The 19,143-nt window shown below is 63.1% G+C and overlaps 1 protein-coding gene across 8 annotated transcripts in view; it reads left to right on the top strand.

Moving 5' to 3' along the window:
* ZNF516 (zinc finger protein 516) overlaps positions 1-17,679 on the top strand; it is a 48,143-nt gene extending 30,464 nt beyond the window's left edge. For all 8 annotated transcript variants that reach the window (XM_055126863.1, XM_055126861.1, XM_055126862.1 and 5 more), the window contains exons 3-4: positions 10,149-11,309; positions 14,966-17,679. In XM_055126863.1, the coding sequence (XP_054982838.1) occupies positions 10,149-11,309; positions 14,966-14,982 (1,178 nt within the window). In that variant the 3' untranslated portion in view covers positions 14,983-17,679. The remainder of the gene's footprint in view (positions 1-10,148; positions 11,310-14,965) is intronic.
* The last annotated feature ends 1,464 nt before the right edge of the window (positions 17,680-19,143 follow it).

The following is a 19,143-nucleotide window of genomic DNA, read 5'->3' as shown; positions in this document are numbered from 1 at the left end:
GTGCTGTGTGGTTGGTATGTATGAGAATGTGTATACACATGCATGTGTGATTCAGACGTGTAGGAATGCATTTTGAGTGTAGCAGTGGTCATACGTGGGCTCGATACTTGACTACATGTGTGTAAATGCCTGTTACATGAAACACATGTGCATGTGGTTTCTGTGTGCCCACTCGTACATAGGGAATCATGTATGACATGAGTGTGTATGTGTAGGATGTATCCATGTATGTGTCACTAAAGCTAAGTACACATGTGATTTGTGTGCATATATAGACCATGTCGGCATACATGTGTGTATGAATGCATGTAAGAGTACACGTGTGGGTATATGCATGAGTTCATGTATGTGTATCATTAAAGCTACATGTGTGGTTTCTATATACATGTATATATTATCATTAATTTCATGTACACATGTGATCTGTGTTAAGTACATATGTGTTTTGTGTGAGTAGGAATGTACATGTGAATGCTGGTATGTATGAGTATATTCGCCAGTGCATGTTTTTATTAAAGCTACACATGTCTGCATGCACGTTTCTGCATACACGTGTGCAGGAATATATCTGAATGTTGTATATGTGTAGAGTATATGTTTGTGTGTGTCATTAGTCATGTGCACATGGTTTGTGTGTATGGATGCATGTGGAGTGCATGTGTACATGAGTGTACATGCATGTGCCTGTATGTGTGAGTGTACCCATGTATGTCATTCAAGCCATGCATGAGTGCTGTTTACAAGCACATGGAGCCTGAGCGTGTGTGAGGGGAGTGCATGTGTGCGGGGTGTGTTAGTGGGATTGTATGTTTGTGTGTGAAAGTGACAGGCTGGGCCCCTGGCCAAGGTGGACCCCACCGGGCGGCTACTGTTCCGTCCTTGTTACCTTGACTTGTTGTCTCAATCCCAGTTTACTGACTTACTCCCCTCCCCCTCCGGGTGTTTAGTGAATTTGGCAGGAGAAACCTTAACCCGGGGCTGTGGCCCGTGGCTCTCGGGGGAAGCACCCGGGTGGCTCCGTGGCCAGCCCTGGTGCGCCAGGACGGGGGTGCCCGTCCCTGCCAGGGTCTGGGGAGCAGACTCCTGCCCCGAGGCCTGCTGCTCCTGAGAACTGGCCGAGGCCCGGCCACTCGGGAGCCGCCTCGGCCGGTGTGACCGAGGTGGTGGAACAAAGGGAAAGGAGTGACTCGGTTTTTGCCACACCCAGCAGTGCTCAGGGATCACTCCTGACTGGCTCGGGCAGCCGTATCCCAGGGATCGAACCCGGGCCAGTCTGTGCCAGGCAGATGCCCTCCCCACTGTCCTTTGCTCCCACCCCGGCCGTGTCTGCTGCCCCAGGAAGACCCGCAGTGTCTGATGGAGCCGCCTCTGATCCCTCCGGCACGTGGCGAGTCCTGGGACCTGCTGGCTGCCGGTCAGTGGGAGGAGGCACCGCGGGCCTCCCCTGGCACACCGGCCATGCCCCCGCCCGTTCCAACACCCGTTTCCTCACGCCGTCTCCTCGGGGTCCCCGAACTCCTCAGGAGGGCCGGGCTGAGGAGGCGTTGTCTGCCCTCCCAGCACCCGCTTTCCTCACGCCTCAGGGTCCCTGAGCTCCTCGGGGTCCCCAGCTCCTCAGGAGGGCCGGGCTGAGGAGGCGTTGTCTGCCCTCACGCAGCGTCAGCACAGGGCGGCTCCGCAGGAGCCACGCTGCTCTCTGAGGGGAAAAGTCGGCTTTGCCAAGCGAAAGAACAGTATTGGGGACACCTCAGCGGTGCGAAGGGAAAGTCGGGTGGCGAGAGGGCGAGGTTCCTGCCCGACCCGGGTCCTGAGAGACGCCGCCCGCCACGGCGCTAGATGAAGCCGGTGCTTCCGAGCCCGGCGGGCCGCTCCCACACGGGGCTCGCTCCTGGGATCCGGGGCACCGCGTATGTGCAGGGCTGGGGGGCTGGACCACGCCCAGGGAAGAAGGTTCTGGAGACACACCCCAGCTCAGAACGGCCCGGCCTGGTTCTGACCTACAGCGTGCGTGTTTTCCCCTTGCAGTGTCAGTCCGCAGTTCCTGAGCTGCTGCCTGGGGGAAGGTGGGGGCTCGGTGGGAGGCCCCACGGCCGCCCCTGTGTGCACACGTGTGTCATTGCTTCCGTGCATGTGACAGCAGAGGGGCTTCGATGCTGAGCTGCTGCGTGGTCCGTGACGCGCAGTGCTGGGGGGTCACATCAGCACCTCAGCGCCCGCCGTGTCTGCTGACGGTGCCGTCACCGCGTGTCATGGGACTCTGGGAGGAGGCTCTGTCCTCCCTGGGCCTCTGGTGGGGGAGTGCAGACCCCGGTGCCGTGGGTCAGCAGTGGGTCAGAGTGTGCCCCTGGGCGCAGAGGGTGCTTACGCCCCCAGGATGAGTCCCCGAGCCCTGGGCAGGCCCGGCGTGGCCACGCGGCATGAAAGTTTTTTTTTTTTCTTTTTTGGGTCACACCCAGCGTTGCACAGGGGTTACTCCCGGCTCTGTACTCAGGAGTTACTCCTGGCAGTGCTCGGGGGACCATATGGGATGCTGGGAATCAAACCCGGGTCGGCCACGTGCAAGGCAAACGCCCTACCCGCTGTGCTATCACTCCAGCCCCGAGAGCTGTGTTTTGGAGCTGAAGTGACACTTCCTGTGCCCAGAATTCTCAGCACAGCCCCCTGCAGCCCTGCAGAGGCAGGGTCCCCCCAGGTAGGGATGGGAGGGGCAGGCCCTCGAGTGCAGGGGTTGGCGGGAGGCCTCAGCTCCGTGGGCATCACACGCACGCCCAGTGTGAAGGAGGCGTGTTTATTGGCTGCTTGCAGCAGGGCCCACGTAGTGCACAGAGACATATGCTCACATAATGCTCACAGTGCTCTCACAGTGCTCGTACTTATACCTACACATATACATATGCGCAGACGTGCTCACACACATACTCAGATGCTCACATGTGCTTATATGCTCATACATCTACTTACATACTCGTTTTCACGTGTCACACGTGCCCACATAAATGTTCCCAATGCACGGGTGCTCATAGTGCTCATGCACATGCTCATACACAGGTGCTCACACACATGCCCTCATACCTGCTCATGTGCTTGTGCTCACACACATGCTCATATGTTCTCATGTGCTCTGCCAGTCTTCCTTCCTCTGTGCTCCCTAGTCTCAGCTCTGGGCCCTGTCACCTGCAGTGACTGTGGGCCCGGGTTCGTAAGGCTCAGGGACATCCCTGTCCCTTGAGCGATGCAGCCAGCTCTGTGGGTCTCCTGCCCCAAACGATGAGTCTCACAGGAAACGGTAGCATGTGCATGCACATAACCATGTGCATTGCCTGCATGTGACATAGGCAGTGCGTTGGAGCAGGACATGCAGTCGTACACGTGGGTCGTACAAGTGCACACACGTGTGCGGAGATACGCACACGCCACGCTCTGAGTATTGGTCTGGAAACGCCTCCCTGCTACCCGTCAGAAATCCCAGTGTCCACACTGCCCACGGGGGTGAGTGACGGGCTTGTGGGAACAGAGCAGACGACCCACCGGAGGCCCCAGTGTCTGCACTTGCATGGAGCCGAGTGTGGCTGGGCGGGGTGTGGCGGGAGTGGGCAGTCTGACCCGCGGCCCTCGCCTCTGCCCCAGCTCCCTCCCCGCCTGCCTCGGCAGAACTTCTGGGCTGGTGGACGCTGGGCCCTGCTCCGAGGGGCTCCCGGAAGCACGGCAGCGATGCCGGCCGCAGCTTCCCATGCCCAGCTGGTGTAGACACGCGTCAGGAGCGGGGCACTGAGACCCAGAGGTGACAGACAGACGGGGCAGGGCGTGAGCAGCCCCCCGCCTGCAGAGGAGGGAGGGGTGCTCGAGGGCAGCAGGACGCTCATCCTCCCCTCCCCTTGCCCCTGCCCTGTCCCTGTCCCTGCCCGCCAGGTCAGGCTCCGCTTGACGGCCACTCAGTTGCCTTCGGGCCGGGGGTCCCACAGGAGCAGGGGCCTGTGACGGCTCCCCCTGGGCTGTGTGTGCCCCGGGAGGGTGGGGGTGGTTCAGACACAGCTCCCGGCCCCCACTCCTGGGCGTTGGAGAGCTGGCCACAGGGCCTGTGGGCGGGGCCTCTGGTGAGTGGATGCTACCCGGCTGCTGGCTCGGAGTGGGCAGGGGAAGACCGTGTCATGGCCGTGGGCAGGCCTATCTCCTGGGATCACACCGTCATCCTGGAGAAGACCCCGGAACACCCTGGAAGATACTTTCAAGCGAGTTGTTAAGTGGCCGAAGCGTTTCAGTCAAGTGAATTTTCCAGAAGCTGGACGTCACTCCGTGGTGACCCTGAAGCACAGGGCGCTGGGACTGCCTCTGAGTTTGCGCCTTTACTGAAAGTTGCTCCGTGCCGCTGTCCGGGAATCCCGGTGAAGACCCGCAGGGCGCAGAGGAAAGCCCGGGGCATCCCTGGTGATGCTGTGGTGCCCATGAGAGCCGGTCCTGCCTGGGGTGTGGGCGCCACCTGGTGGCCACGTCCCACACTGCGCCGAGGCCTGTCCGCTGTGCCAGCTGCGGTAGGGCCGCCCCCTGGGCCAGTCTGTGACCTCACACCCGGACACCGCTGGTACTTGCTCTCTCCTCTTTCGGGGGTCGTGCATTTCCACACCTGTAGGGCCTGGGTTTTGTGCTTCTGGATAAGCAAATGGAAAACTTGTCCGCCACATGGCTGGCAGGTCGTGCCATCCGCATGTTCCAGTTCCCCGAGACCCCGTCTCCGGGGCTGCCCAGGACGGGCGGGAGGATCTGGGGTGGGTGGGGATCCCCGGCCAGAGGCAGCATCACTCCCGAGACAGGCGGGTCGCCCCAAGAGGGGCTGGCTGTCCACTCTCTGGCTGTCCTTTGTGCCCTCCTGGGCCCTGTCCCCCGAGCAAGCTTCCGGGCCCCATGTGGTCTCCGCCGCCGTCTGGGAGCTTTGGCCTGCTTCCTGTTTGTGTGGCTGTCAGGGCTCCACGCGTCCCCAGTGACTGGGTGTCCGAGGGGGACGGCGGCTGCCTGCAGTCTGGACCCCTTCTTCCTGACCGCGTCCAAAGCCGCGTGAGGACCCGGCGTTGCTGTCCTTCCCCAGTGATGCCCGTGGGCGCCTTTCAGCCCGCTTGCTTCTGGCTGTCCTGGTCGTTACGAGGCCTGGAAGTGTGATGGTGTGTGGCTAGTCTGGCGGGGGGCGGGGGGGCTGTCACGAAGGCTTTAGAGCTGCTCTTTGTCTCCGCTACTCGGCCCCCTGGGCTGCGGGGGGACACTGGGCATTTTCACATTGTTATTTTTTCCAGCCCATAAGCATGTGACATTTTCCCACTCTTGGTGTCTCCTATTAGTTTGATAACTGGAGAGATAGCACAGTGGGTAGGGCATTTGCCTTGCATGCGGCTCACCCGGGTTCGATTCTTCCGTCCCTCTTGGAGAGCCCGGGAAGTTACTGAGAGTATCTTGCCTGCACGGCAGAGCCTGGCAAGCTCCCCATGGCAGAGCCTGGCAAGCTCTTCGTGGTGTATCCGATATGCCAAAAACAGTAACAAGTCTCACAATGAAGATGTTACTGGTGCCCGCTTGAGCAAATTGATGAACAACGGGATGACAGTGCTACAGTGGTTCACTTGTATTTTGTAGTGGCTGTGTTTAGGGTCAACTCTAGTGGGCCCCCCGTGAGATGACACAAAGGGGAGGACAAGTTCTTGGAAGGTGATGCTTTGGGTTCAGCCGTCACCCCGGGATAGTATTCCGTACTGGTGGAAGTGTGGTAAATGTCTATGCTTGTGGCTCTTACTTTTTTCTGGCACAATTCATCAATGGATCTGTTTCCTATTTTCTTTATTTCCTTTATTTTGTTATACATGTGCTGATACATCTGGCTTTATTTCTGGGCTCCCTGTTTTATTTCATTGGTCGTGTCTTTTTGCTGATGCCGTGCCATTTTTATTCTCACAGCTTTATAAGGTAGTTGGCACGGTGCTTCCAGCATTCTTCCTTGACGTTTCTTTGCTCTTCGGGTTTTCATGATCCTGTACGAACTAGGATTCTTTCTGCTGTGTCTTTGAAAGTTGCCTTTGAGATTTTGATAGGGATTTAGTTGTGTCTGTTGATTGCCTTGGGGTATATGAACGTTTTAACATTAAAGTTGTTCCTTCCTCCAGGTGGTAAGCATGAAATGTCTGTCTTTGCTTCTTTGCTTTTTCAGTGTCTTCTAGGATTAAGGCTAGGAATGTTTGAATCCCTTGGTTAATTGGATTTTTTTGTTCTATGCCTTTAGGGTATTGCCTTGTTTCTCTCTCTGTTCGTTGTGGGGACAGGCACATCGGTCTTGGGGTCCCTCCCCGAGCTGTTCTTGGCTCCATCCTGGCCTGTCTCCTGGGGTTGGGAGTAGGTGTATTAGACAGTGGTTGCTGCTGGGATGCTGTGAGCCTCCTCCCTCATGGGCACAGAGGGCTGGAGCACTTTGGCCAGGTGTGGGCCCAGGCTGCAGTGTACCTGTGGGGCAGGCTACCGAGGTGCGTGGAGCTGAGAGCAGGGGGTGACAGGTCCTACTCAGGGCATTGGTCCTCTTCCTCTACCCCTATCTGGGGGGTGTTGGATACACCCCCCCAGGGGACTCGGGGGCATCGTGGTGCCCAAGTGCCCCCTGCCTCCTGTGCTGTGCGCATCTGAAGCCATTCTCTGCGCAGGGCTCTTCCTGGAGGTGTGAGAGAGCCTGGGAGAGGCTTGCTGGGTATGGAGGGAGGCAGGGCTCTGTGCACCGGGGTGTCCTGCCACTCTCTCAGCTGCCTGTCGTGCAGCACAGACTTCACTTTTGTCCCCTGCATGCAGTAGGGGTTCCTCTTCCTGTCCCGTCATGCGTAATGGCTCCTTGTCCTATCTTCTGTCATGCATGATGGCTCCTCATCCTGTCTCCTGCATGCATCATGGCTCCTTTTCATTTTCCCTGTCATGCATGATGGCTCTTCCTGTCTGCTCTCATGCATGATGGCTCCTCGTCCTGTCTGCTCTCATGCATGATGGCTCCTCGTCCTGTCTGCTGTCATGCATGATGACTCCTCGTCCTGTCCCCTGCATGCATGATGGCTCCTCTTCCTGTCTCCTGTATGCATGATGGCTCCTCTTCCTGTCTCCTGCATGCGTGATGGCTCCTCTTCATGTCCCCTGTCATGCATGGTGGCTCCTCTTCCTGTCCCCTGTCATGCACGATGGCTCCTCTTCCTGTCTGCTGTCATGCATCATGGCTCCTTGTCCTGTCCCCTATCATGCTCAATGATGGCTCCTCTTCATGTCCCCTGTCATGCATGATGGCTCCTCTTCCTGTCCCTGTCATGCATGATGACTCCTCTTCCAGTCCCCTGCGTGCATGATGGCTCCTCTTCCTGTCCCCTGCATGCATGATGGCTCCTCTTCCTGTCTCCTGCATGCGTGATGGCTCCTCTTCATGTCCCCTGTCATGCATGGTGGCTCCTCTTCCTGTCCCCTGTCATGCACGATGGCTCCTCTTCCTGTCTGCTGTCATGCATCATGGCTCCTTGTCCTGTCCCCTATCATGCTCAATGATGGCTCCTCTTCATGTCCCCTGTCATGCATGATGGCTCCTCTTCCTGTCCCTGTCATGCATGATGACTCCTCTTCCAGTCCCCTGCGTGCATGATGGCTCCTCTTCCTGTCCCCTGCATGCATGATGGCTCCTCTTCATGTCCCCTGTCATGCATGGTGGCTCCTCTTCATGTCCCCTGTCATGCATGATGGCTCCTCTTCTTGTCTGCTGCTATGCATGATGGCTCCTTGTCCTGTCCCCTATCATGCATGATGGCTCCTCTTCATGTCCCCTGTCATGCATGATGGCTCCTCTTCATGTCCTCTGTCATGCATGGTGGCTCCTCTTCATGTCCCCTGTCATGCATGATGGCTCCTCTTTATGTCCCCTGTCATGCATGGTGGCTCCTCTTTGTGTCCCGTGTCATGCATGATGGCTCCTCTTCATGTTCACTGTCATGCAGATGGCTTCTTGTCCTGTCCCCTGTCATGCATGATGGCTCCTCTTCCTGTCTGCTGTCAGGCATGATAGCTCCTCTTCCTGTCCCCTGTCATGCATAATGGCTCCTCGTCCTGTCCCCTGTCATGCACAATAGCTGCTCTTCCTGTCCCCTGTCATGCATGATGGCTCCTCTTCCTGTCCCCTGTCATGCTGTGGCGGCTTCACTTCCTGTCTCCTGTCAGAGCAACGGTGGCTTCCCTTTCTGTCCCTGACAGTACAGTGATGGCTCCACTTCCCGCTCAGAGCAGTGAGGGCTTCACTTCTGTTCTCTGTGTGGCAGTGGCTTCAGTTCCTGTCCCTGTCAGTGCAGTGATCGCGTTACTTCCTGTCCTCTGTCAGAGCAGCTGTGGTTTTGTGTCCCTGTCAGAGCAGTGATGTCGTCACACCCGGGCCCCGTAGAGCAGTGGTGGCTTGGCTTCCTGTCCCGTGTGTGCAGTGATGCCTGTACTTTCTGTTCCTGTCTGCAGCAGTGGCTTCACTTCCTGTCCTGTCTGTATGGGGATACTGTCACTACCTGTCTCCTGTCAGGGCACTATGGCTTCACTTCCTCTCCTCTATCAGGGCTGTATGGCTTCACTTTCTCTTCCCCCGTAGGAACAGAGATGGTTTCACTTCCTGTCCTCTGTGTAGTAATGGCTTCACTTTCTGTCTGTCAGAGCAAAAATGGTTTCACTTCCTGTCCCTGTCAGAGCAAAAATGGTTTCACTTCCTGCCCCTGTCAGACCAGATATGGTTTCACTTCCTGTCTCCTGTCAGACCAGATACGGTTTCACTTCCTGTCCCTGTCAGAGCGGTGATACCTTCACTTCCTGTCCCATCAGAACAGAGATGGTTTCACTTCCTGTTCCCTGTCAGAACAGCAGTCTGCCTGTCAGAGCAGTGATACCTTCAGTTTCTATCCCTGTCAGAGTGGTGATACCTTCGCTTCCTGTCCCTGTCAGAGCGGTGATCCCTTCGCTTCCTGTCCCTGTCAGAGCGGTGATCCCTTCGCTTCCTGTCCTTGTCAGAGGGGTGATACCTTCACTTCCTGCCCCGTCAGAGCAGTGATCCCTTCACTTCCTGTCCCTGTCAGAACGGTGATACCTTCACTTCCTGTCCCTGTCAGAGGGGTGATACCTTCTCTTCCTGTCCCTGTCAGAGGGGTGATACCTTCGCTTCCTGTCCCTGTCAGAGGGGTGATACCTTCGCTTCCTGTCCCTGTCAGAGCAGTGATACCTTCCCTGTCAGAGGGGTGATACCTTCACTTCCTGTCCCCGTCAGAGCAGTGATACCTTCACTTCCTGTCCCATCAAAACAGAGATGGTTTCACTTCCTGTTCCCTGTCAGAACAGCAGTCTGCCTGTCAGAGCAGTGATACCTTCAGTTTCTATCCCTGTCAGAGCAGTGATACCTTCACTTCCTGTCCCTGTCAGAGCGGTGATACCTTCACTTCCTGTCCCTGTCAGAGGGGTGATACCTTCGCTTCCTGTCCCTGTCAGAGGGGTGATACCTTCGCTTCCTGTCCCTGTCAGAGGGGTGATACCTTCGCTTCCTGTCCCTGTGAGCAGTGATACCTTCACTTCCTGCCCCCTGTCAGAGCGGTGATACCTCAGGCCCTGCCCACACGTAAAAAGGGCATGTCTGAGGCATGATCCTTAGTAAAGGTTGTGAGCACCGCACCTCCCGGTGTCCCTCAGACTCTCACTCTGCCCTGCCCTCGGCCTGGCTCACCCCCAGCCGGGCCTGGTGGGACGCGGTGTCCGTGCGTGGTGCAACAGCTCGGCTCTGAGGGGTCACCTGTGCAGGCGCAGGGCGGGGCCAGCAGTGCCCGGGGCACCGCACGGAGGGTGACGGGGAGGCCCGTGGTATTGCATTTGGAACTCGCACCCTGGACCTGAGGAGGGGCCACGTCCAGGCCGCCCCAGGGGGACCCCGTCTGCATCTCCTCTCCTCAGCGAGGGCTGTCGGCCGTCGCGGGAAGCCGCCTGCTGTGGAAAGTGTCTCCAGATGTTAGGATGACAGCTGTCCTGTGTGACGCTCCCGGACAAGCTGCCGCCACCTCCCCCGCCAAGCCCCCACCGCGGGTCCCGCGTCCGCTCCGTGATGAGTGATGGTGACCGACTCTCACGTTTTCCTCCTCCAGGGCCAGAGCCACGTCACTGCTGCGTCTCGGAGGCGGCGGCCCCGGCCGCGCTCTCTAACGGAGACCAGAGCCACCCGGGCGGGAAGAGCTCGGCGGAAAGAGACCCCAAGGAGCCGCGCGCCCGGACGGCGTCCCTCCTCGGGAGCCACGGCCGAGACCCGTGCAGGAGGCCCGAGCAGCCCCGCGGCGCCGTGGACCCGAAGGCGGAGCCCTTCCCGGACGGGGACAGGGAGCCGGCGGCCGCGCCCGACCTGGCCCCGCTGGACCTGAGCGAGAGGTCAACGCGGGGCGGCCGCGGCCCCCGGGAGCTGGCCTCCTCGCTGCAGGCCGCGCTGGCCGTGCACCCCTGCTCCTACTGCAGCCACAAGACTCACTACCCCGAAGTGCTCTGGATGCACAAGCGGCTGTGGCACCGCGTGAGCTGCCACGCCGTGGCCCCGCAGTGGGTCCCGCCCAACGGGCACCGGAGCATCCGGAACCACCTGGTGTTCCTGGCGCGCAGCGGGCGCACGGGCCCCCCGCCGGCCCTGGGCGGCAAGGAGTGCCAGCCGCTGCCCATCGCCCGCTTCTCCCGCACGCAAGTGCCCGGCGGGGCGGGGCCCAGGGGCGGGGCGTCCGCCGTGCCCAAGAGCAAGGAGGGGCCCTGGCCCGCCGGCCCCGAGGGACCCCGCCAGCGCAAGCCCAGCCCCGCGCCCGAGCCGCCCGCCGCCCCGCCCAAGCCCAAGGCCGAGGCCGGTACCCGGGCCGGGCCTGCCCTGGGCAGCGGCGCCCCCCGCGGCGGCCCCCCCACGCCCGGCGTCATCACCCGCGCGGGGCCCCCGCCCCCGGCCCCCGGGCGGCCCGCGGAGAAGCTCCCCCCCGCGCCCCCGGGGCCCCTGCCCAAGCACAGCGCCCCGGAGCCCCCGAAAGCCAAATGCAGCCCCCAGCCCCAGGGCCAGCCGCCCGGGAGAGGCGACGGGGGTCCCGCTCTACCTCCCCGCGACGCTCCGGCCAAGGCGGGCGGCGGCTCCCGGAGCAAGGCGGCCCCCGCGGCCCCGCCCGCGCCCGAGGGCCCCGAGAAGCGCCTGGACATCCTCAGCATCTTCAAGACCTACATTCCAAAGGACTTCGCCTCCCTCTACCAGAGCTGGGGCGCCAGCGGCCCCGCCCTGGAGCACAGAGGTAAGCGCCGCGGGCGCTCCCGGAGGCGAGGCAGGCGCGGGCACGGGCGGGCCCGGTGGACTCGGCCCCTGGGATTGCTGCCCCCCCCAGCAGAGTGCGTGCCAGGGTCCTGGGGCCTCCTGGGGGCTGAGGCGGGGAATGCCCCGAGGCCGCAGCCCTGCAGTGTGGTCCCCGCGCCCCCAGGCCAGGGCCAGCCTGACCGCTTGGGGCCACCTGGGCCGGGCCAGCTGTGGGCCAGGCAGGTGCCCCCCGCTGTCCTCTCGGGCCTGAGAACCTGCTCTCCGGAAGAGGGCAGACGCCTGACGCGGGTTGGGGCTGGCACGTTCCGTGGCACGCTTCGACGGGGGCCTGCTTGCCCCGCCGTGGTCGGGGTCCGAGGGTCACCCCTGGCGGTGGGGCCACATCGCAGGGCCGAGCACAGGCCTGCGGTGCCGCCGTCGTGTCCCTCCCTGCAGCAGTGACTCGGGGTCAGCGTGGCCCCGCCAGGCCCACGTCTCAGCGTTGCCCCCGCCCCCGTCTCTTCCTGCCCCAGCTGGGGCCGTCTCTGCTGCCTAGGGTGGGGGTCCCCTGCCCCCGAGCCTGGTGGGACGCAGTGTCTGTTCATGGTGCAGCAGCTGGGCTGAGGGTCCCCTGTGCAGGTGCAGGGCAGGGGAAGGAGCTGTTGCGGCAACAGCAGGGTGGAGACGCTGCGTGTCCCACGCGGGCCCGGCCCCATCTGTCGGAGGGACGCGGCTGCCGCGCTGAGACCGGACTCCGGGCAGGGCCCTTGGGTCCCGCTTCTGGGACCTGCACCGTCATTCCTGTGGCCCTGTGGGGTGGCCCATAGTGCAAGAAGTTGGGTGGTAGGTGACTCTCGGGAGATGGGCGGGAGCTTTGCTGAGAGCAAGGGGGTGAGGCAAGGACGGGGCCGTGTTCTGCGCCTGCGGCTCTTCTGAAATTCCCGTCAGGGCGGTGGGGCCTTCTCTGAGGTGATGTGGGTGCGGCGAGCCTGCCTGAGGTGGCACAGAGACGGGTGAACCTGTCCCTGAGGTAATGTGGATTCTGGTGTGTCCCTGAGGTGATGTAGACACAGGTGAGCCATCCCTGAGGTGACATGGATATGGGTAAGCCTGTCCCTGAGGTCACAGTGGTGCAGGTGGCCCATCCCTGAGGTGACGTGGACACAGGTGGCCCGTCCCTGAGGTGACGTGGATGCAGGTGGCCCGTCCCTGAGGTGAGGTGGACGCAGGTGGCCCATCCCTGAGTTGACACGGACGCAGGTGGCCCATCCCTGAGGTGATGTGGACTCAGGTGGCCCATCCTTGAGGTGACGTGGATGCAGGTGGCCCATCCTTGAGGTAACGTGGACGCAGGTGGCCCATCCCTGAGGTGATGTGGACGCAGGTGGCCCATCCTTGAGGTAACGTGGACGCAGGTGGCCCGTCCCTGAGGTGAGGTGGACGCAGGTGGCCCATCCCTGAGTTGACACGGACGCAGGTGGCCCATCCCTGAGGTGACGTGGATGCAGGTGGCCCGTTCCTGAAGTGACATGGACGCAGGTGGCCCGTCCCTGAGGTGACCTGGTCTCAGGTGGCCCGTCCCTGAGGTGACATGGATGCAGGTGGCCCATCCCTGAGGTGACGTGGATGCAGGTGGCCTGTTCCTGAAGTGACATGGACGCAGGTGGCCCGTCCCTGAGGTGACCTGGTTGCAGGTGGCCCATCCCTGAGGTGACGTGGATGCAGGTGGCCCGTCCCTGAGGTGACGTGGATGCAGGTGGCCCATCCTTGAGGTGACGTGGACGCGGGTGGCCCATCCCTGCTGTTCCAGGACATGGCCTGTGGTTCGGATATTCAGGGCTCCCCTCACGGTGCTCCGTGGCCTTCCTGAAGTAAACTTGGGGTCTCACCCGGAGCCACGGGGAAGGATTTCTGAACCCCGTGCGCTGGGCCACAGTTTCTGCTCCGTGGGCACGGCCCCCAAGAGGTGCTTCTTGGCCACTGGGCTGGGTCGGTGCCGGCCTCTGGTGTGAGCAGGAGGTGGCCGCGTGGCGGCAGCCCTTGGCGTCTGTGCTCGCGGCCCTGGAGGGTCTGCCGCCAGCAGGGGGGGCCGCAGGTGGGCGGCCTGCCCCAGAGACGCGTCTATGCCTGCCCGTGTGCCCCGGCCTGGCCTGTGTGGGCCTTGCTGCCTCCCCGCCCGCCTCTGGGGCCCCGTCTGTCTGTCCCCTGGGTCCTGACTCCCTCCTGCCCGCCTTCCCACTCGGGCCGTGCCAGGGCTCTCGGGGTGGCCCCGCCCGCCCGCCCCGCTGCTTTCTTGTCTCGGCTCCCGCAGGGGCCCTGAGTGGGAAGGCAGCTCCCCGCGTGCCCGGGCCGGCCCCATCCCCCAGGCTACCCCGGGTCCACACGAGCTCAGGGGGGGCACGACAGACCCCGCTCCTCGCTGCTCCTGGAACAGCTGCGTCGTCGGAGGCCTGGGTTGGGGTCGGCGCCGTCAGCTCTCCCAGCCCCCACGACCTCCCCGTGCGTCCAGCTGCTGGGGGTGTCGGGCCGTGCACGCACTGGGGTCTCAGCACTCCAGGGCCACTGGAGCGGCCGGAGCCCTGGGGTCCCGCCTGCTCAGAGCCCTGGACTGATGCGGCGTCCGGAGAGCAGCGCCCTGCAGTGGGGGCGCTCGGCCGACGGGTTCTGGGCGGGACGGCGTGGGCGCGGCCTCGTGTGTGTGTGGGGGGGCAGGGGTCGTCCGTATCCGGCCCGGGCGGCTCAGTCTCTCCTCGAGGCATCGCTGAGCAGGAAGCACTTTCTCACGTTAGCGACTGCTTTGAGGGGAACCGCGTGGACGAGGCTTCCTGCTGGGGGCCGGGAGCAGCTGGGGGTCGGCGTGGCGAGACGGGCTCACCCATGCTCGGGCCAGCGTGAGGCATGCGGGCCGAGGGTTGAGCTCCGGCGGTGCGGTGTGCTCGGGTTCTGGCCAGGCCTGTGCCGGCGGCATCTGCGGGTGTCTCCTGCAGCCAGCGGGGCCGGGGCCGGCTCCGGTGCCAGCCGTGCTGGGAGGTTGTGCGGGTGTAGATGGGGCTGGTGTAGGCGTGTCCCCCGCCCCGCCGACGGGCCTGCTCCCCGTGTCCCCAGTGGCCTCGCCTTCTGGCCACGGCCTGCGGTGGGGACTCCTGTGCAGAGGTTGCTCCTGCTGTCCCCTCCGCAGTGCTACCATGGTTTGGCCAGGTGCTCGGGAGCACTGTGGCCCCGGGAGGCAGATGCAGGTGGTGGCTGCGCCCATGGGGCCAGACGTCTAACTCACTCGGGCTGCGGTCTGGGTGGTCCTGGCAGAGCCGTGTGCCCGTGTGTGCTGCCCCGAGCCGGATGCGAGGGAGCATCCGCACAGCAGGGCGTGGCGGGCCCTGCCGGCCTCACTGCCCTTCCCTGCCTGCACGGCCCATGCTGCCGCTGAGTGACCCTGGGCGGGGCCACGGGCGCTGCTGGACGGGCCCAGGGTGGGCGCGCCCCTGGGGAGGCCCTGGGGAGTGGGCATGCGGCGAGGGCGGAGCCCGGGTCCCTCCCAGCACGGGGGCGAGACCCCCGAGCCCTGCGCCAGTGCTGCGGTGACCCCCAGCCCCGGGCTTGTTTCTGGGCGGGGCTGGGATGAGGGGCCCGGCTGACCCGAGCTCTTCTCTCTCTCTCCAGGCGAGAGGCCGTTCTGACCGCCACGCCGGACAGCGCCGCTCGGACACGGAGCCGGACGAGCACCCACCTGGCGCTGGCCACCGTGCAGCCCCGCGGCACCCTTCCCGCGTCCGCGCGCCTCGGCGTGGCCGCCCCGCCCCCGCGCCCCTGGCCCAGGCCTGGCCCTGCCTGTCGGGGCCGGGGCAGACCCGAGTGCCGGGCCGAGACACTGGAAGACGAGACTGCGGGCAGGGGGTGTGGAGCCCCTCGGCCCGCGGAGCCGCCCCCGCCCGGGCGCTGCAGAGGGGCCTGGGGCCGTGGTGCCGGTGTCCGGACGCGGGGGCAGGCGCCCCCCACGGCACCCGCTGAGCCTCGGGGCTCGAGGAAGACCCAGAGAACGGCTCCGCGGTCACTCTCACTCAGGACCGTCCCGTGCCGGCTGCGGAGGAGGCCGCCCGCCACCGAGCCACGGACCCCCGGGGGACCCGCAGCCATGCAGAACCCGGGACAGATCCTGGGCCTGGTGCTCTGGGGCCTTCGCTCTCCACCCCGACCCCCTGCTCCCGTGCCGCCCCGCAAACAGGTGCCCTGCCCGGGCCCTGGGCCCCGCCTCTGGGGCCAGCCGTGCCGGCCTCTCCATACCTCTTCTTCACTCCTGCAGAGGCGCCTTCTGTGGAGGGGGAGGCCGAGCCGTGTGCAGTGCAGGCGGGACGCTGGGTCTCCGCCCTGTGCCGTGACACTGTGTGGCCGTCTCTGAGAGGTCCAGTTTTTGCACATATGATTTTATGCATCATCAGAGTTTCTGCTGCCTTGAATGAAAACGTCCTGTGAAATTTTTTGCAAAAGCTTTACTAGGTTTTTTTTTTTTTTTAATTGTGAGATATTTTTTGTAAAGGCAGGTGACGGATTGGAAATGAGCATGCGGAATATATTTTTCAGAGAAGCAATAATTTTGCAGTCCAGACGTGACCGTGACCTTTAGTACCAGGGAGAGCGACTGTTTCCTCGGCAGTCACCGGCTCTGTGGCTTCGGCAGAGGACAGGCTGGGGCACGAAGACTCGGTGAAACACCCCGGCGCAGACACGGCCCCCGACGTGCTTTTCCTGTTCCGATGATTCCTCGAGTTGTTTTTATTACTGTTACTGTTGGTGTTGTTAGTTTGTGCTCCTTTCCGGACTCGACTCGTCACCGCATTACTTGACACCGGGGCCGCTGCCGCCCGACGGCGGCCCTGGCTGGTTCTCTGTGACCGCGGCCCCGGTGAGAGCGACTCTCCGTCCAGACACCGTTTCCACTCACCTCCTGGATGCTCCGAGTGGTCTCTGCCCTGTGGGTGTCACGGGGCCGGTCCGAGCAGAGGCCGGCCACCCGTGGCCTTGTCGCCGTTCCGAGCGGGCCTGGGGCCCCGTCCCTCTGGCCACCCCAGGGGTCACGACGCCTGCCTGCGTCCCGGAGCCTGGGCCGGCCTCGCGGCGGGGACCGCATGGACCTCGCGTGGTCGAGCTGTGCCACCGAGCTGAGCGGGCCCTGCCCCGGCAGAACAGCCGACGTGCGCGCACACATGAGGGTTCCGTGTGGGCTGCGGGCGCCAGGACCCCCCGCCGGCCCCCGCCGGCCTCGGCGTTGTTGCATCGTTGCATCGTGTTTCTGCGTTTGTCCGCTCAACCGTAGTATTTAATATGATTTGTGTTTCCTTATTTATTTAGTCCACGTGTCCTGACGCGCTTTGGTTTCCGATAATTTGCGATAACTTGGGATGAGCCCTGCGGGGCCTCCTGCCAGTCCCCGACTGTTACCGACCTCCTGCTACCTCCTCCCATCTGCTGTCTCCTTGTGTCTTAACAGGAACGTCACAGTGTTGCTGTCTGCGGTGCGCAGGCAGTGCAGGGCCCGCTTGTCTCTGCTGCAGCCCCCGCCCGGGCAGCCGCCACCTGCAGCCGCGCCCCCGCCCCGGCCCCCGGGAGCTGGACGTTGGCGCCCGGAGTAGTGGGCGCACGCCCACGCTCGGCCCTGTGGGTTTTTGCCTTTTCGGTTTGGAAAAGTATTACATGCTTTAAGAGGTTCCCCCAGATTTGCTTATTTATTTTTTGAGAGCAAGAGTGACACTGGTTTACTGACAAGGTGCTCAGGAAGGGGCCGGGGCAGGAGCGAGGTGGGGCCGCGGGCCCTCGCGGGGCCGCGCTCGGGCTCGTGCCGGGCCGTGGCTGCGTGTGGCCGGAGCCCTCCGGGTGTTCAGGCCAGGTCATCCTTCCTGAAACGGGGCCCGGCCCCCCTGCGTGCAGCAGGCGTGGGCGCGGCCTGGCTCTCCCTGCAGGTGCCCGTGAAGTAGCACATGTGTTTTACTGCCGGGAACTCGGCGAGTTTCCTCACAGGACATTCTACTCACTGAGCAAGACCGAGAAAGCCCCCGGCCCCGGGCGGGGGGGCGCCCACAGAGCCCCCGCCCGCACGCGGGGGACGGGCACTTGACATGTTCCTCCTCCCCACTCCACGACTTACCTTCTGAGGCAGTAAAATGCAAAAGACCATAGAGTTTGTATTTCTTTTTTTAAAATACAATTTATAACATTATATTTTGTACTCTTTATATTAGAATTTGTAACTAGATCGATGTATTTAACTCTATTTCTGAAAAAGATAATTCAATGTTTCGGTTGTGTGATAAAGATATTTAGATAAAGCATATTCATTCTATTGGAATTTGAAATAAATAAAATCACCTTGGGGTTCTCGAGCTGGTCGGACCTTCTTCCTGCCTGGGCGCGGGCTGGGCTGCCTTCCCCGCCCACCGCACGCCCAGGAGCAGGCAGCCCCCGGCCCGAGGGACGTCTGCCGGGCCGGGCACTCGGGCAGCCTGCGGCCATGAGCCTTCCATGCCGCGGCCCCAGACTGTGCTTGCAGAGTGCCAGCTGCCCACGCGTCCACTCCAGCTGGTCTGGGCACCCTGTGCGGACAAGGGCGGGAAGGATAAGACAGGAGGGGGAGGACCGTCGCGGGCAGGAGCAAAGGGGAGGACTCCAGGCAGGAGCAGAAGAGGGAGGACTCCGGGCAGGAGCGAGGGGGCAGAGAAGGCTCGGGGGTAACCTGCCAGTTCTACGGGCTGAGAGTGTGTCTGTGTGCGGGGGCCGGGGCTGAGCTGACCCCCAGTGCAGATGGGGGGGTCTCCCGGACACAAAGACCAAAGGTCACCTCTCGGGGGGGACCGGCCAGCTCAGGAGACGCTTCTCGGGGGCCCCAGGGCTGGCTGGGCCGGCCTCCCGGGGCACCTAGGACTCCCTGCAGGTCAGGCCCCAGCAGCGGGGGGTCCTGGGGGCGTGGCCATGCAGGGCCGAGGCCCCAGGGTCCGCTCGTGCCCGCACGCTCTCCGGGGCTCTGGCGCCAGCGGCACTTCCCCACCGCGGTGTCTCCGGCCGGGGTGCACGTGCCCCCGGCCAGCTGGTCCCGTGACCCCAGTCACGGGCCACACGGCTCTGTTGCACCAGGTCGGGCTCACCAGGACACGGGTCCTCTGCAGGGCCCTGACCCCCGCTGGCCACGGGCCTCTGGAAGCCCGGAGCTGGCACGGGCACGACTGGGCTGGCACGTGGGCCCCTGGCCCGGCGGCCTGTCCGTGTGGCCCCTACGGCAGTGGCCCCCAGGCATGCGTCCTCCCCTCGGGCGTGAGCAGAGCCGAGGGCGGGCCGTCCACGCCCCCTTACACGACTCCTCCTGGGCCGGGTGACAGCACAGCAGGCAGGACGGGGCCTGGTCCTGACCACACCGCTGGGAGTGACCCCTGACCCCGGGCAGGACCACACTCCACCCACTGCCGGGGCAGCGTGTTCTTCCCGGCTGTCAGGCTTCGTGCGCTCCGCAGCGGCTCCACACCCGGGGCCAGGCAGGAGCCGTGTCCTCTCGGGCCCACAGCCACGTGCACCCTCCCGCTAGGCCCAGCTCGCAGACTCGGCCCCGGCCAGTGCCTCAGACTCGGCCCCGGTCAGTGCCTCAGACTCGGCCCCGGTCAGTGCCTCAGACTCGGGCCCTGGTCAGTGCCTCAGACTCGGCCCCGGTCGGTGCCTCAGACTCGGCCCCGGTCACTCCGCAGACGTGGCCTTTCTGATTTTCGCCACGTGTGTGAGTGGCGTTGACGTGTCCACGCCTGTGGAGGTGGCACCTTCCCCTGAAGTTGCCTTCTTGGTTGCAGACCCGCCCGCGTGTG

Source organism: Sorex araneus, chromosome 2, assembly GCF_027595985.1.
Source record: "Sorex araneus isolate mSorAra2 chromosome 2, mSorAra2.pri, whole genome shotgun sequence".
NCBI classification, from domain to species: domain Eukaryota; kingdom Metazoa; phylum Chordata; class Mammalia; order Eulipotyphla; family Soricidae; genus Sorex; species Sorex araneus.
This window is presented reverse-complemented; position numbering and strand designations above follow the sequence as displayed.